The sequence below is a fragment of the Rhamphochromis longiceps genome, linkage group LG9 (assembly GCF_057381845.1).
Source record: "Rhamphochromis longiceps isolate RC_006_pf linkage group LG9, R_longiceps_female_GT1.1, whole genome shotgun sequence".
In the NCBI taxonomy this organism is placed as follows: domain Eukaryota; kingdom Metazoa; phylum Chordata; class Actinopteri; order Cichliformes; family Cichlidae; genus Rhamphochromis; species Rhamphochromis longiceps.
The window spans coordinates 20,403,536-20,421,547 of record NC_140565.1 but is presented as its reverse complement, the minus strand read 5'-3'; the positions used below and the strand labels follow the sequence as shown (position 1 = coordinate 20,421,547).

General features: G+C 40.7%; 1 protein-coding gene across 1 annotated transcript; it reads left to right on the top strand.

Annotated features, from left to right (window-relative positions):
• Positions 1 to 5,143: 5,143 nt before the first annotated feature.
• On the top strand, positions 5,144 to 16,182 carry LOC146662228 (uncharacterized). Its single transcript, XM_085417883.1, has 5 exons — positions 5,144 to 5,150; positions 5,280 to 7,518; positions 12,131 to 12,159; positions 13,910 to 14,825; positions 15,195 to 16,182. Exons 1-5 carry the CDS (start codon positions 5,144 to 5,146, stop codon positions 16,180 to 16,182), a joined length of 4,179 nt encoding a protein of 1,392 aa, XP_085274009.1.
• The last annotated feature ends 1,830 nt before the right edge of the window (positions 16,183 to 18,012 follow it).

Genomic DNA, 18,012 nt, shown 5'->3' with positions numbered 1-18,012 from the left:
CACACCCTGCTGTCACTTTTTTAAATACTTCCATCACACCAACAGGCACTTTAGAACAGGCTCAAACCGGAGAGGTGATTAATCGACCACAGCGCTGCACACCCCTGGCAACTTTGGGGGGTAAAGCCACTGGTTTGTGGTGGTTGCTTACACTTGGTGAAATCAGGGTCTGCTGCACCAAAAACATAATTGTGATTGCTTTGGTTGCAATCAGATTGCCATAGTCATCTGCAGTTTGCATGTAGGATGCCAACTACTCACCAAGCGGTGGGAAAAGTTTGGTTTGGTTTAGTTTGGCGTTCATCTTTACTTTTCCGTCCTTTCTAAAAACACTGACATATAGGTCTGGTCTACCTAGACTGGCAGCATGCTCGAGGTGTCCCAGGCTCGTCTGTTTGGTGACGCGGTAGATGAGCTCGCCCGGCTTGCTGTCCTGGTTGCTGGCTGACAGCTGCAGCGTGGTCAGCTTCTGAAAAATTACATTTTCTTATGTTGCAAGTCTCAAATCTTGATTGCCTAGATCCATTTAGTGTTTTATCATATGTGCTTTAAGCGGTAAATCTCAGGTAAAATGAACTGTTCTATCTGCCAGGAAGGACTCAAACACAGACCCAAGATAAACAAAGACTGGATACAGTCTCTATATTATCTGCATGTCGTTTGAAATCTACAAGACATGCTGACTCCATATCTGTGTAGGTTCCTAGTCAATCAGGTCATGGTCATCTTAAGAGAGGCAGCTGGACTCCTTTAAAACATTTCACTTCTCATCCAAGAGGTTTGTTCAGCTTGAAAAACAAAAAGGTGGAGAGTCCCAGCTATTTAAACCCTAGTGGAGGTTGTTCTCTATGGACGTGGTAGCTGACCTACCTACTATTAATCATGAGCTAAGGTTTGAAAAACCGCATGTGTCATTACCAACAGGGGTTCCAAGTAAAACCACTGGCATCATGGGAGAGTGTCTGCATCTAAATTTCACTCTTTCATGGATGCCAGCATATGCTTGTCAAATAAAGCCTGATTTTAGTTTAGTTTTCCTTCTATAAACAGAGATATTTCTAAACTGGAAATGTTCAAACTTTCAAACTGGCGCAGAAAAAAATTCAAAGGGTATTAAGTGTCTGATGGTTCAAATTTCCTGGAAGGACGATCATTACAGTATACTGTAAAATGAAACAGTGCATGTACATATTATACTAGAGACTACATAACCACCGCACCAGAGGTGTAAGCACATTTTGCAAGGCACTCATTATACATTAAGACAGTTTTATAAACCTTCGTATATGTGAGATAAGGAAACCAATGAACAGCCTCAAACATAAACGAACAGATGGAGATACAGACTGTATTTGCAGATTACAGCTCCACCACAAATCAAACTTCAGGTATTTTATTTGTAACTGTAGGTAGATTTAGATCAGGACAGCACGTCTGACACTGTGGTCAGCAGCACAGGAGCACCACAGGGAACTGTGCTGTCCCCTCTTCTCTTCACCCTGTACACCTCTGACTTCTGCTACATCTCTGAATTATGCCACATTCAGAAGTTTGCAGATGACACGGCCATCATGGGGTGTATCTGGGATGATCAGGAAGAGGAGTACAGAAGTCTGGTGAGGAACTTTGTCGCATGGAGTCACACAAACCACCTGCAACTCAACACCTCAAAGACTAAGGAACTGGTTGTGGACTTCGGGAGGTCCAGAGAAGGTCCACTGCCGGTTCAGATAGAGGGGGAGGAGGTGGAGGTGGTCAACAAGTACAAGTACCTCGGGCTGTGGGTGGACGATAAACTGGACTGGTCATGCAACACAGAGCACCTGTATAAAAAAGCCCAAAGCCGACTGTACTTCCTCAGGAGGCTGAGGTCTTTTAACATCTGCAGGAAGCTCCTGAGGATGTTTTACCAGTCAGTGGTTGCTGGAGTACTTTTCTATGCTGTGGTGTGCTGGGGGAGCAGCACAGCAAAGAAGGACTCATGCAGGCTGGAGAAACTGATCAGGAAGGCTGGCTCTGTGGTCGGCATGAAGCTGGACACTCTGGTGACAGTGGCAGAGAAAAGCACACTAAAAAAACTGCTGGACATTATGAACAATGCTGGGCATCCTCTGCACACGGCCATTAACAACCAGAAGAGTCTGTTCAGTGACAGGTTGCTTCTCCCCAAGACAAGAACTAACAGACTTAAAAACTCCTTTGTCCCACACGCCATCAAACTGTTTAACTCCTCTCTGGAGGGGAGAGGGAGGGGAAACAGGAGGACAAAGGAGGGGGGAACAACTAAGCTGTAGTGCCTCTTCACTTCACTGTGCAATACCTTTTGTGCAATACTTTTGTTAATAGTCAACAGTGCAATAGACCTCAATACTTGAAATGTGCAATTCACTTGTATTTTTATTTTTATTCCTATTTATTCTATTTATCCCCTTCGTATATTTTATTTTATTTATATATGTCTCTGTATTTATATGTGTGTGTGTGTGTGTGTGTGTGTGTGTGTGTGTGTGTGTGTGTGTGTGTGTGTGTGTGTGTATAATATTCTGTAATTTCTGTCGGTGCTATGCTTTTGGAAACCGAATTTCCCAGAGGAACCCACCCGAGGGATTAATAAAGTTTTATCTTATCTTATCTCTTATTTGTTCTCGTGAATTGAAGAAACAACAGAAAACAAAACCTTGTCGTTTTACAGTTTGGGACCAGAAACCTTTGTCCGGGAGGAAGAAAACGATTCTCACTATGTAAAGGATCATCAAGAAAAATTAAACCAGCTGACCGCTGTAACTGTCTGGTGCACAGGAAAATTCAGCTGTGGTTCTCCAATCAGCCTGTTAGACCACTTAACAATCTGAGAGAGTTTCTGCTCTTTTCAGATAACTATCCAAACCACAACACCAAGAAAAAGGACAAAACACATTCAATAAAAGCATGATGAAATAAAACCATCATGGTTTTATCAACGTGGAAACAAGAAAGCCTTCTTAAACACAAGAGCCGCTGGGGCCCCTTTCTGCACACAGCTTCAGTGTTTGCTTTGAAATTCAGCTTTGAATCAAAAGGGAGATATTTATTACACTGAACACTTTCCACATTTTGACTGCACACTCCTAAGTTAGAGGCAGGGTAACGATGCTGTAAGGCATGGCCCGCTTTACCTAAATAACTAAAAAAAAAGACCACAATTAGTGACCGAAACATAGTGTTGTAATAAATTAAACTCAGTAAGAAATTGTTTGGAAATTGCCTCCCCCTGCAGGCCATAACAAAAACTGCACTATCATGGGACCACCGTCTTGCTCCTTTCTTAACCTCAGGCTATCCATGTTTGCGCATGGAAGTGTAGGATATCCCAGGACACAGCTGTACCTCCAAATATTAATGAGTTCAGATGGATTAATAATTGTCTTTGACCAAAGGTCTCCTGCCTATATGATAAATTGGTAATGGTCAGGTTTTGCTTTCCCCTCCAGCACTCAGGAGAAGATACAGGAGTGTAACAGTATGATAATTTGGCTCAATGATAAAACACCCAGGACTTAATTACCTGCAGCGCAAACACATATGCGACGGACACCAGGTTTTATGAGTGCAATGTGTCCAATACCAAATCAAATGCCTGCATCAGTGCATCACTACATGCTGCATTTCGGTTTGCTGGCTAGTAGCAGCAGCAGCTACACTCAGATGATCAAGCTAAATTTCTGACACTATCACAGTGTTATTCCACACCACACACTGTGATGCAGGACCAGGACTAAATTATAGGAGAGATGACAAAGCTTTGAGAGCAGCTCCATGAAAATATAAAAATATCAGTGTTATCCTTCAGCCTCTTAGTAGCTGCACATATAGAATAAATTTCAAAATCCTGCATCACCTCAATCTCCAGTGACAAGACTTGGCATCAGACCTTGAGGTCAAGGTCACGAAGATTCAAACTTTTTTGAGTCTTGTGCTAGATGTATCTATGGTATCAATTTGAAAATACAACATTGCTTCATTTTCAAGTTATTGTATTTGCAAACCTGGGCGTCCATGGCACCGTGGCAAAGTCGTGGCGTCTCTTTCCGTTATACGTGTGTTGTCTTAGCCTTCATATTTTGTTGTGACATGTGTTTGTAAGCCACCATGGCATTTTCTGGCCACACACTGAGTTTGTTTCCTCAATTTGGCTCTTATCAAATTTACAAGGGAATTAAACTAAACTGAGACTAAAGTTAAACTGAAATAACAATGCTTCTCTTTACTCTGTGTTGCCTCTGAAGTATAAAACCCAGTGGGAAACATAATCAGGTTTGTCTGTAACAACCCAGCATCACTCAGCGTGAAACTAAAGGTGACCGTCTTAAAAACAAGAACCAGATTTTTTTTTTTTTGGTCTCCAGTTTTGTTATCCTCACTGATTGTGGATGCAAAGACCTGATACAGCTGTTTGTAATACAACACGTTTGTAGTTATTCCTGAAATACAACGTGTGCAACAGACACATTACATAGTTATCTATGATGTGCATTAATGAGGAAAAGACCAAAACTTCTTCTGAATTTACACTTTTATTGAGTTCCAGCTGTGATATTTCATTTCCCAACATTTTCACATGGAACAGTTATCATATAAATTGCAATATTGAATAAAACAAGGGGTCAAACAGGTTTTAAATCCTGATTTGTATCAGCTACCAGTTAACCTATATTAGTTCCTTTCAGATTAATCAAAGTTTCTTTTAGTTGTTGTTCTAACTCTCTGATCAATACAATTGATAGAACTCCACTCAGTTCTATCAATTTAATTTACCCTGATTCAGTCCACCCAATGCTTTCACTCACTGTATGTGCAAACTGTCTGGTTATGATACCCAGTAACACTTCAACGAGTTACCAATACAATGCAAACAAAATGAATTTGTCTTGAAAGGTGCTGTATAAATAAAACTGTACTTTTACTTACTTTCTTTATTCACTTTGTATGTTATTGCAATAATACTTATTTTCTTTTTACAAAAATAACAGGGATTGAAACTTTATTGGTAATTTTCCAAGTAAAAAAATTATCCTCATTCAAAAGTCATGTAAGAACCTCATTGGCTCACGGAATGTTGATGTTATTTTAAAAAATTCATACAAAACTATGACCTCATTCAAAAATGTCATGTGACAACCTCATTGGCCTATGGAATTCTGATGTCACAGGCTTCTAAAGCATTGATCCTTTGAAGCTTTGATCCTCATGAATTCTTAAGTAGGGGTGAGGATGTAGAACTTTCAGTCCGTTATTTGCAGCACTTGTGTTAGCAGCATTCAAACGTTCACCAGTAAAGCATTTTCAAACATTTGGATCCTTTCCGTACTCACGGTATACAGACTCCAACATGTCTCAGAAACAGCAAGAAAGACAAGAAGTTGACCCCAGCTCTATTCCATGGTATGAGTCCCTAGACCCTTATATCAGCTCTCTTCCTTGGGATGAACAGGTAGAGTTAGAGGAAAAGCGACTGGAAGAAATGGAGAAAGAAAATCTCATGAACAGAGAAAAGATTAAGATCCTGATGGAAGAAAATGAGAGAAAGAGCACTGAATTAGAAGAATTATCCTACCAGCTTGAAGAAAAACAGGGTATTATTGAGGAGAAACAATGGGCTCTCCAAGACGAGAAGAATCAGGAGCTCCAAGAAAAGCTTGATGGAGCTCTGGAAAAAATTAAAGACCTGCTCCAAAATGAGACAAAACAGAGCATTAAAGGGGATAAAATGCTCAAGAAGAATCAGGAGCTCCAAGAGAAGCTTGACGAAGCTCTGGAAAAAAATAAAGATCTGCTCCAAAAGGAGAAAAAAGAGAGCATAAAACAGGAAAACATGCTCAAGAAGAATCAGGAGCTCCAAGAGAAGCTTGACGAAGCTCTGGAAAAACTGAAAGAAATCCACCAAGAAGAGAAACAACAGTCCACACAGCAGAGAGACATGCAGCGCAAACTCCAAGCCATGGAGGAAAAATACAAAGCTCTGCATGTGAAACATGATAAAACTCTGCACAAAAATCAACAGTTGCTTCAAGACAAGAAGCAAATGGAAATTAAACTGAAACAAATGGACTCCAATGTTGACGAGATGGAGGAAAAACACAGATTGCTCCAAATCAGGCTCGAGAAAACAGTGCACAGAAATAAAGAGTTCATTCAAGAGAGAGAGCAACAAGAAATGCTCGAGAAAGAAACGGACTCCAAGCTTGAAGTCTTGGAGGAAGAACTGAAAATGCTGCAAATGACTCTTGAGGAAGCACTGCTCAAAAATAAAGAGATGCTTCATGAGAAAGACCAACAGCAAATACATCAGGAAGAAATGTATTGCAAGCTGAGGAACATCGAGAAACAAAATGAAGGCTTGCAAGTTATGTTTGATGAAGCTCTGGAAAGAAATAAAGAGTTGGTTCACGAGAAAGACCAACAGAAAATACAAAAGGAAGAAATGGATTGCAAGATGAAGAACATCAAGACACAGAATGAAGGCTTGCAAGTTATGTTTGATGAAGCTCTGGAAAGAAATAAAGAGTTGGTTCACGAGAAAGACCAACAGAAAATACAAAAGGAAGAAATGTATTGCAAGATGAAGAACATCAAGACACAAAATGAAGGCTTGCAAGTTATGTTTGATGAAGCTCTGGAGAGAAATAAGGAGATCCTCCAAGACAAAAAACAAGAGCCCGTAGAGCAGAGCGACCTGCAGAGCAAACTCCAAGCCATGGAGGAAAAATACAAAGCTCTGCAGGTGAAACATGACAAAACTCTGCACAAAAATCAACAGTTGCTTCAAAACAAGAAGCAAATGGAAATTAAACTGAAACAAATGGGCTCCAATGTTGACGAGATGGAGGAAAAACACAGATTGCTCCAAATCAGGCTCGATAAAAAAGTGCACGGAAATAACCAGCTGCTTCAAGAAAAAGACCAACAGAAAATACAACTGGAAGAAGAAAAACTTATTCTTCAGAGGAAAAATGAAGAACTCCAAGAACTGTATAATGAAACAAAGTACAAAACAACTGTACTGGAAGGAGAAAAGAAAAAACTGGCAAATCAATGCTCAGCGATGCAGAGTAGCATCAATGCAATGCTGAGAAAAAATACAGAACTTGAAGAACTTTCTAAGACCTTGAAGCACAAAAACACTGAAATCCAGGCACAAAAGCAAGAACAACAGAAAACACATAAAGACCTGCAGTGTAGACTTCAAGATATCCAGAAGAGAAACCAGCAGCTGGAAGACATGCACACAGATGTGCACAAGGCAAAGCAAATAGAGGAGGCAACAGTTAAAGAACTGAAAGACCATCTTAAAGAAAAACAAGAACAATTAGAAGACATGGTGAAAAGATGCAACAAACTTGAGAAAGAAAACACAGAAACAATGGATGAGCTGAAAACCCTCATCATTGAGAAAAAAGTGCTGGTGGAAGAATATCTAAAAAAGAAGAGAAAACGTTTCCACTGGTTCTGGAGGAGGGACACTGCTGCTTCTCACCTGATGTAAGCTCGTCTTCCTCCACCTCTATTCCATCTTCATTTTCCCCCTTCCCCTCCCTCCTTTTTCTTTTTTCACCCTCACCCCCCGACCAGTCCCGGCAGTTGACTGCCCCCTCCTGAGCCTGGTTCTGCCATAGGTTTCTCCTTTAGGTTTCTTTCACTTTAAAAGGAGTTTTTCCTGTCCACTGTCGCCTGGTGCTTGCTCAGAGGGGATTGTTGGGGTTTTCTCTCCTCTCTTTCCTTCGTTCTATCCCCCCTTTTCCCCCTTCTACCTTTTCCTTTACCCAATAAACACAATTGGCCTCATTTTACATGTGTTTGAAAAATGTCTTCATTCAACAATAATTCATCTTAGGTATAAAAACAAGAAATGGGTAATAGCAGCATGTGTGTTTGTGTGTGTGCATAATATACATACTTGTATCTCAGAAGGAATTAATACTAGATGGGTAGAGACAGGTTTTAAAGACTAGAAATGAAAACATGTGAGTCCTGTCTTTAAATAAAAATATAGAATTCCCTATATTCCTATCTATTCCAAACAACGGTAGTAAGTAACAAAGTTTCAAATTTGTCTTTCCCTTTGACTCTTAATTTATTAACCATGAACAAGAGGTCAGAGGTCAAATGTGGCACGATACCTTAAATCTTTCTATGATACTTTCTGTATTTGGACCAGAGATGGGCAACACCGCATAGTCTGGTTACTTTTTTCAAGTAACGAGTAAAGTAAGGGATTACTATTGCAAAAAAGGTACAGTAATTAGATTACTGTTACTTTCCCGTAAGCAGGCTACATTACTGCGTAACTAATCCTCGTCATTTTCTTCGCGAGAGTGTCTCATGACAATGACGTACGAGCATGCGACGTCCGTGGCAGCAACAGACGTGTGTAGATCAACAAAGGATAATATGGAGTGCAGGAGAGAGTACGACCATGCAGGGTTTAAAGCTTGGAAGTACTGACATTACTTTGACTTTGATTCTGTAAAAAGTGAGAAAAACATTGAAAACATGCGGTAGTGAAGTCGGGTTTTTGTGATTAAGTTCTTAGCTCCCTGTTTCAGTTTTGTTGTCGTCCTCCCCGGTGTTCCCCTGACACTCTTGGTATTTGATGCATGAAGGCTTCCTCGGCTCAGCTCCCGTCTCCACACCCTGCTGTCACTTTTTTAAATACTTCCATCACACCAACAGGCACTTTAGAACAGGCTCAAACCGGAGAGGTGATTAATCGACCACAGCGCTGCACACCCCTGGCAACTTTGGGGGGTAAAGCCACTGGTTTGTGGTGGTTGCCAGGTGAAATCAGGGTCTGCTGCACCAAAAACATAATTGTGATTGCTTTGGTTGCAATCAGATTGCCATAGTCATCTGCAGTTTGCATGTAGGATGCCAACTACTCACCAAGCGGTGGGAAAAGTTTGGTTTGGTTTAGTTTGGCGTTCATCTTTACTTTTCCGTCCTTTCTAAAAACACTGACATATAGGTCTGGTCTACCTAGACTGGCAGCATGCTCGAGGTGTCCCAGGCTCGTCTGTTTGGTGACGCGGTAGATGAGCTCGCCCGGCTTGCTGTCCTGGTTGCTGGCTGACAGCTGCAGCGTGGTCAGCTTCTGAAAAATTACATTTTCTTATGTTGCAAGTCTCAAATCTTGATTGCCTAGATCCATTTAGTGTTTTATCATATGTGCTTTAAGCGGTAAATCTCAGGTAAAATGAACTGTTCTATCTGCCAGGAAGGACTCAAACACAGACCCAAGATAAACAAAGACTGGATACAGTCTCTATATTATCTGCATGTCGTTTGAAATCTACAAGACATGCTGACTCCATATCTGTGTAGGTTCCTAGTCAATCAGGTCATGGTCGTCTTAAGAGAGGCAGCTGGACTCCTTTAAAACATTTCACTTCTCATCCAAGAGGTTTGTTCAGCTTGAAAAACAAAAAGGTGGAGAGTCCCAGCTATTTAAACCCTAGTGGAGGTTGTTCTCTATGGACGTGGTAGCTGACCTACCTACTATTAATCATGAGCTAAGGTTTGAAAAACCGCATGTGTCATTACCAACAGGGGTTCCAAGTAAAACCACTGGCATCATGGGAGAGTGTCTGCATCTAAATTTCACTCTTTCATGGATGCCAGCATATGCTTGTCAAATAAAGCCTGATTTTAGTTTAGTTTTCCTTCTATAAACAGAGATATTTCTAAACTGGAAATGTTCAAACTTTCAAACTGGCGCAGAAAAAAATTCAAAGGGTATTAAGTGTCTGATGGTTCAAATTTCCTGGAAGGACGATCATTACAGTATACTGTAAAATGAAACAGTGCATGTACATATTATACTAGAGACTACATAACCACCGCACCAGAGGTGTAAGCACATTTTGCAAGGCACTCATTATACATGAAGACAGTTTTATAAACCTTCGTATATGTGAGATAAGGAAACCAATGAACAGCCTCAAACATAAACGAACAGATGGAGATACAGACTGTATTTGCAGATTACAGCTCCACCACAAATCAAACTTCAGGTATTTTATTTGTAACTGTAGGTAGATTTAGATCAGGACAGCACGTCTGACACTGTGGTCAGCAGCACAGGAGCACCACAGGGAACTGTGCTGTCCCCTCTTCTCTTCACCCTGTACACCTCTGACTTCTGCTACATCTCTGAATTATGCCACATTCAGAAGTTTGCAGATGACACGGCCATCATGGGGTGTATCTGGGATGATCAGGAAGAGGAGTACAGAAGTCTGGTGAGGAACTTTGTCGCATGGAGTCACACAAACCACCTGCAACTCAACACCTCAAAGACTAAGGAACTGGTTGTGGATTTCGGGAGGTCCAGAGAAGGTCCACTGCCGGTTCAGATAGAGGGGGAGGAGGTGGAGGTGGTCAACAAGTACAAGTACCTCGGGCTGTGGGTGGACGATAAACTGGACTGGTCATGCAACACAGAGCACCTGTATAAAAAAGCCCAAAGCCGACTGTACTTCCTCAGGAGGCTGAGGTCTTTTAACATCTGCAGGAAGCTCCTGAGGATGTTTTACCAGTCAGTGGTTGCTGGAGTACTTTTCTATGCTGTGGTGTGCTGGGGGAGCAGCACAGCAAAGAAGGACTCATGCAGGCTGGAGAAACTGATCAGGAAGGCTGGCTCTGTGGTCGGCATGAAGCTGGACACTCTGGTGACAGTGGCAGAGAAAAGCACACTAAAAAAACTGCTGGACATTATGAACAATGCTGGGCATCCTCTGCACACGGCCATTAACAACCAGAAGAGTCTGTTCAGTGACAGGTTGCTTCTCCCCAAGACAAGAACTAACAGACTTAAAAACTCCTTTGTCCCACACGCCATCAAACTGTTTAACTCCTCTCTGGAGGGGAGAGGGAGGGGAAACAGGAGGACAAAGGAGGGGGGAACAACTAAGCTGTAGTGCCTCTTCACTTCACTGTGCAATACCTTTTGTGCAATACTTTTGTTAATAGTCAACAGTGCAATAGACCTCAATACTTGAAATGTGCAATTCACTTGTATTTTTATTTTTATTCCTATTTATTCTATTTATCCCCTTCGTATATTTTATTTTATTTATGTGTGTGTGTGTGTGTGTGTGTGTGTGTGTGTGTGTGTGTGTGTGTGTGTGTGTGTGTGTGTGTGTGTGTGTGTGTGTGTGTGTATAATATTCTGTAATTTCTGTCGGTGCTATGCTTTTGGAAACCGAATTTCCCAGAGGAACCCACCCGAGGGATTAATAAAGTTTTATCTTATCTTATCTCTTATTTGTTCTCGTGAATTGAAGAAACAACAGAAAACAAAACCTTGTCGTTTTACAGTTTGGGACCAGAAACCTTTGTCCCGGAGGAAGAAAACGATTCTCACTATGTAAAGGATCATCAAGAAAAATTAAACCAGCTGACCGCTGTAACTGTCTGGTGCACAGGAAAATTCAGCTGTGGTTCTCCAATCAGCCTGTTAGACCACTTAACAATCTGAGAGAGTTTCTGCTCTTTTCAGATAACTATCCAAACCACAACACCAAGAAAAAGGACAAAACAGATTCAATAAAAGCATGATGAAATAAAACCATCATGGTTTTATCAACGTGGAAACAAGAAAGCCTTCTTAAACACAAGAGCCGCTGGGGCCCCTTTCTGCACACAGCTTCAGTGTTTGCTTTGAAATTCAGCTTTGAATCAAAAGGGAGATATTTATTACACTGAACACTTTCCACATTTTGACTGCACACTCCTAAGTTAGAGGCAGGGTAACGATGCTGTAAGGCATGGCCCGCTTTACCTAAATAACTAAAAAAAAAGACCACAATTAGTGACCGAAACATAGTGTTGTAATAAATTAAACTCAGTAAGAAATTGTTTGGAAATTGCCTCCCCCTGCAGGCCATAACAAAAACTGCACTATCATGGGACCACCGTCTTGCTCCTTTCTTAACCTCAGGCTATCCATGTTTGCGCATGGAAGTGTAGGATATCCCAGGACACAGCTGTACCTCCAAATATTAATGAGTTCAGATGGATTAATAATTGTCTTTGACCAAAGGTCTCCTGCCTATATGATAAATTGGTAATGGTCAGGTTTTGCTTTCCCCTCCAGCACTCAGGAGAAGATACAGGAGTGTAACAGTATGATAATTTGGCTCAATGATAAAACACCCAGGACTTAATTACCTGCAGCGCAAACACATATGCGACGGACACCAGGTTTTATGAGTGCAATGTGTCCAATACCAAATCAAATGCCTGCGTCAGTGCATCACTACATGCTGCATTTCGGTTTGCTGGCTAGTAGCAGCAGCAGCTACACTCAGATGATCAAGCTAAATTTCTGACACTATCACAGTGTTATTCCACACCACACACTGTGATGCAGGACCAGGACTAAATTATAGGAGAGATGACAAAGCTTTGAGAGCAGCTCCATGAAAATATAAAAATATCAGTGTTATCCTTCAGCCTCTTAGTAGCTGCACATATAGAATAAATTTCAAAATCCTGCATCACCTCAATCTCCAGTGACAAGACTTGGCATCAGACCTTGAGGTCAAGGTCACGAAGATTCAAACTTTTTTGAGTCTTGTGCTAGATGTATCTATGGTATCAATTTGAAAATACAACATTGCTTCATTTTCAAGTTATTGTATTTGCAAACCTGGGCGTCCATGGCACCGTGGCAAAGTCGTGGCGTCTCTTTCCGTTATACGTGTGTTGTCTTAGCCTTCATATTTTGTTGTGACATGTGTTTGTAAGCCACCATGGCATTTTCTGGCCACACACTGAGTTTGTTTCCTCAATTTGGCTCTTATCAAATTTACAAGGGAATTAAACTAAACTGAGACTAAAGTTAAACTGAAATAACAATGCTTCTCTTTACTCTGTGTTGCCTCTGAAGTATAAAACCCAGTGGGAAACATAATCAGGTTTGTCTGTAACAACCCAGCATCACTCAGCGTGAAACTAAAGGTGACCGTCTTAAAAACAAGAACCAGATTTTTTTTTTTTTGGTCTCCAGTTTTGTTATCCTCACTGATTGTGGATGCAAAGACCTGATACAGCTGTTTGTAATACAACACGTTTGTAGTTATTCCTGAAATACAACGTGTGCAACAGACACATTACATAGTTATCTATGATGTGCATTAATGAGGAAAAGACCAAAACTTCTTCTGAATTTACACTTTTATTGAGTTCCAGCTGTGATATTTCATTTCCCAACATTTTCACATGGAACAGTTATCATATAAATTGCAATATTGAATAAAACAAGGGGTCAAACAGGTTTTAAATCCTGATTTGTATCAGCTACCAGTTAACCTATATTAGTTCCTTTCAGATTAATCAAAGTTTCTTTTAGTTGTTGTTCTAACTCTCTGATCAATACAATTGATAGAACTCCACTCAGTTCTATCAATTTAATTTACCCTGATTCAGTCCACCCAATGCTTTCACTCACTGTATGTGCAAACTGTCTGGTTATGATACCCAGTAACACTTCAACGAGTTACCAATACAATGCAAACAAAATGAATTTGTCTTGAAAGGTGCTGTATAAATAAAACTGTACTTTTACTTACTTTCTTTATTCACTTTGTATGTTATTGCAATAATACTTATTTTCTTTTTACAAAAATAACAGGGATTGAAACTTTATTGGTAATTTTCCAAGTAAAAAAATTATCCTCATTCAAAAGTCATGTAAGAACCTCATTGGCTCACGGAATGTTGATGTTATTTTAAAAAATTCATACAAAACTATGACCTCATTCAAAAATGTCATGTGACAACCTCATTGGCTTATGGAATTCTGATGTCACAGGCTTCTAAAGCATTGATCCTTTGAAGCTTTGATCCTCATGAATTCTTAAGTAGGGGTGAGGATGTAGAACTTTCAGTCCGTTATTTGCAGCACTTGTGTTAGCAGCATTCAAACGTTCACCAGTAAAGCATTTTCAAACATTTGGATCCTTTCCGTACTCACGGTATACAGACTCCAACATGTCTCAGAAACAGCAAGAAAGACAAGAAGTTGACCCCAGCTCTATTCCATGGTATGAGTCCCTAGACCCTTATATCAGCTCTCTTCCTTGGGATGAACAGGTAGAGTTAGAGGAAAAGCGACTGGAAGAAATGGAGAAAGAAAATCTCATGAACAGAGAAAAGATTAAGATCCTGATGGAAGAAAATGAGAGAAAGAGCACTGAATTAGAAGAATTATCCTACCAGCTTGAAGAAAAACAGGGTATTATTGAGGAGAAACAATGGGCTCTCCAAGACGAGAAGAATCAGGAGCTCCAAGAAAAGCTTGATGGAGCTCTGGAAAAAATTAAAGACCTGCTCCAAAATGAGACAAAACAGAGCATTAAAGGGGATAAAATGCTCAAGAAGAATCAGGAGCTCCAAGAGAAGCTTGACGAAGCTCTGGAAAAAAATAAAGATCTGCTCCAAAAGGAGAAAAAAGAGAGCATAAAACAGGAAAACATGCTCAAGAAGAATCAGGAGCTCCAAGAGAAGCTTGACGAAGCTCTGGAAAAACTGAAAGAAATCCACCAAGAAGAGAAACAACAGTCCACACAGCAGAGAGACATGCAGCGCAAACTCCAAGCCATGGAGGAAAAATACAAAGCTCTGCATGTGAAACATGATAAAACTCTGCACAAAAATCAACAGTTGCTTCAAGACAAGAAGCAAATGGAAATTAAACTGAAACAAATGGACTCCAATGTTGACGAGATGGAGGAAAAACACAGATTGCTCCAAATCAGGCTCGAGAAAACAGTGCACAGAAATAAAGAGTTCATTCAAGAGAGAGAGCAACAAGAAATGCTCGAGAAAGAAACGGACTCCAAGCTTGAAGTCTTGGAGGAAGAACTGAAAATGCTGCAAATGACTCTTGAGGAAGCACAGCTCAAAAATAAAGAGATGCTTCATGAGAAAGACCAACAGCAAATACATCAGGAAGAAATGTATTGCAAGCTGAGGAACATCGAGAAACAAAATGAAGGCTTGCAAGTTATGTTTGATGAAGCTCTGGAAAGAAATAAAGAGTTGGTTCACGAGAAAGACCAACAGAAAATACAAAAGGAAGAAATGGATTGCAAGATGAAGAACATCAAGACACAGAATGAAGGCTTGCAAGTTATGTTTGATGAAGCTCTGGAAAGAAATAAAGAGTTGGTTCACGAGAAAGACCAACAGAAAATACAAAAGGAAGAAATGGATTGCAAGATGAAGAACATCAAGACACAAAATGAAGGCTTGCAAGTTATGCTTGATGAAGCTCTGGAGAGAAATAAGGAGATCCTCCAAGACAAAAAACAAGAGCCCGTAGAGCAGAGCGACCTGCAGAGCAAACTCCAAGCCATGGAGGAAAAATACAAAGCTCTGCAGGTGAAACATGACAAAACTCTGCACAAAAATCAACAGTTGCTTCAAAACAAGAAGCAAATGGAAATTAAACTGAAACAAATGGGCTCCAATGTTGACGAGATGGAGGAAAAACACAGATTGCTCCAAATCAGGCTCGATAAAAAAGTGCACGGAAATAACCAGCTGCTTCAAGAAAAAGACCAACAGAAAATACAACTGGAAGAAGAAAATCTTATTCTTCAGAGGAAAAATGAAGAACTCCAAGAACTGTATAATGAAACAAAGTACAAAACAACTGTACTGGAAGGAGAAAAGAAAAAACTGGCAAATCAATGCTCAGCGATGCAGAGTAGCATCAATGCAATGCTGAGAAAAAATACAGAACTTGAAGAACTTTCTAAGACCTTGAAGCACAAAAACACTGAAATCCAGGCACAAAAGCAAGAACAACAGAAAACACATAAAGACCTGCAGTGTAGACTTCAAGATATCCAGAAGAGAAACCAGCAGCTGGAAGACATGCACACAGATGTGCACAAGGCAAAGCAAATAGAGGAGGCAACAGTTAAAGAACTGAAAGACCATCTTAAAGAAAAACAAGAACAATTAGAAGACATGGTGAAAAGATGCAACAAACTTGAGAAAGAAAACACAGAAACAATGGATGAGCTGAAAACCCTCATCATTGAGAAAAAAGTGCTGGTGGAAGAATATCTAAAAAAGAAGAGAAAACGTTTCCACTGGTTCTGGAGGAGGGACACTGCTGCTTCTCACCTGATGTAAGCTCGTCTTCCTCCACCTCTATTCCATCTTCATTTTCCCCCTTCCCCTCCCTCCTTTTTCTTTTTTCACCCTCACCCCCCGACCAGTCCCGGCAGTTGACTGCCCCCTCCTGAGCCTGGTTCTGCCATAGGTTTCTCCTTTAGGTTTCTTTCACTTTAAAAGGAGTTTTTCCTGTCCACTGTCGCCTGGTGCTTGCTCAGAGGGGATTGTTGGGGTTTTCTCTCCTCTCTCTTTCCTTCTTTCTATCCCCCCTTTTCCCCCTTCTACCTTTTCCTTTACCCAATAAACACAATTGGCCTCATTTTACATGTGTTTGAAAAATGTCTTCATTCAACAATAATTCATCTTAGGTATAAAAACAAGAAATGGGTAATAGCAGCATGTGTGTTTGTGTGTGTGCATAATATACATACTTGTATACCAGAAGGAATTAATACTAGATGGGTAGAGACAGGTTTTAAAGACTAGAAATGAAAACATGTGAGTCCTGTCTTTAAATAAAAATATAGAATTCCCTATATTCCTATCTATTCCAAACAACGGTAGTAAGTAACAAAGTTTCAAATTTGTCTTTCCCTTTGACTCTTAATTTATTAACCATGAACAAGAGGTCAGAGGTCAAATGTGGCACGATACCTTAAATCTTTCTATGATACTTTCTGTATTTGGACCAGAGATGGGCAACACCGCATAGTCTGATTACTTTTTTCAAGTAACGAGTAAAGTAAGGGATTACTATTGCAAAAAAGGTACAGTAATTAGATTACTGTTACTTTCCCGTAAGCAGGCTACATTACTGCGTAACTAATCCTCGTCATTTTCTTCGCGAGAGTGTCTCATGACAATGACGTACGAGCATGCGACGTCCGTGGCAGCAACAGACGTGTGTAGATCAACAAAGGATAATATGGAGTGCAGGAGAGAGTACGACCATGCAGGGTTTAAAGCTTGGAAGTACTGACATTACTTTGACTTTGATTCTGTAAAAAGTGAGAAAAACATTGAAAACATACGGTAGTGAAGTCGGGTTTTTGTGATTAAGTTCTTAGCTCCCTGTTTCAGTTTTGTTGTCGTCCTCCCCGGTGTTCCCCTGACACTCTTGGTATTTGATGCATGAAGGCTTCCTCGGCTCAGCTCCCGTCTCCACACCCTGCTGTCACTTTTTTAAATACTTCCATCACACCAACAGGCACTTTAGAACAGGCTCAAACCGGAGAGGTGATTAATCGACCACAGCGCTGCACACCCCTGGCAACTTTGGGGGGTAAAGCCACTGGTTTGTGGTGGTTGCCAGGTGAAATCAGGGTCTGCTGCACCAAAAACATAATTGTGATTGCTTTGGTTGCAATCAGATTGCCATAGTCATCTGCAGTTTGCATGTAGGATGCCAACTACTCACCAAGCGGTGGGAAAAGTTTGGTTTGGTTTAGTTTGGCGTTCATCTTTACTTTTCCGTCCTTTCTAAAAACACTGACATATAGGTCTGGTCTACCTAGACTGGCAGCATGCTCGAGGTGTCCCAGGCTCGTCTGTTTGGTGACGCGGTAGATGAGCTCGCCCGGCTTGCTGTCCTGGTTGCTGGCTGACAGCTGCAGCGTGGTCAGCTTCTGAAAAATTACATTTTCTTATGTTGCAAGTCTCAAATCTTGATTGCCTAGATCCATTTAGTGTTTTATCATATGTGCTTTAAGCGGTAAATCTCAGGTAAAATGAACTGTTCTATCTGCCAGGAAGGACTCAAACACAGACCCAAGATAAACAAAGACTGGATACAGTCTCTATATTATCTGCATGTCGTTTGAAATCTACAAGACATGCTGACTCCATATC

Bases quoted from the DNA above. Each gene is read 5' to 3' on its own strand.
- LOC146662228 (XM_085417883.1), top strand. The intron at 7,519-12,130 runs GTAAGCTCGTCT...TTTCCCCTCCAG, and splicing joins ACTGCTGCTTCTCACCTGAT to CACTCAGGAGAAGATACAGG. The intron at 12,160-13,909 runs GTATGATAATTT...AGTAGGGGTGAG, and splicing joins GAAGATACAGGAGTGTAACA to GATGTAGAACTTTCAGTCCG.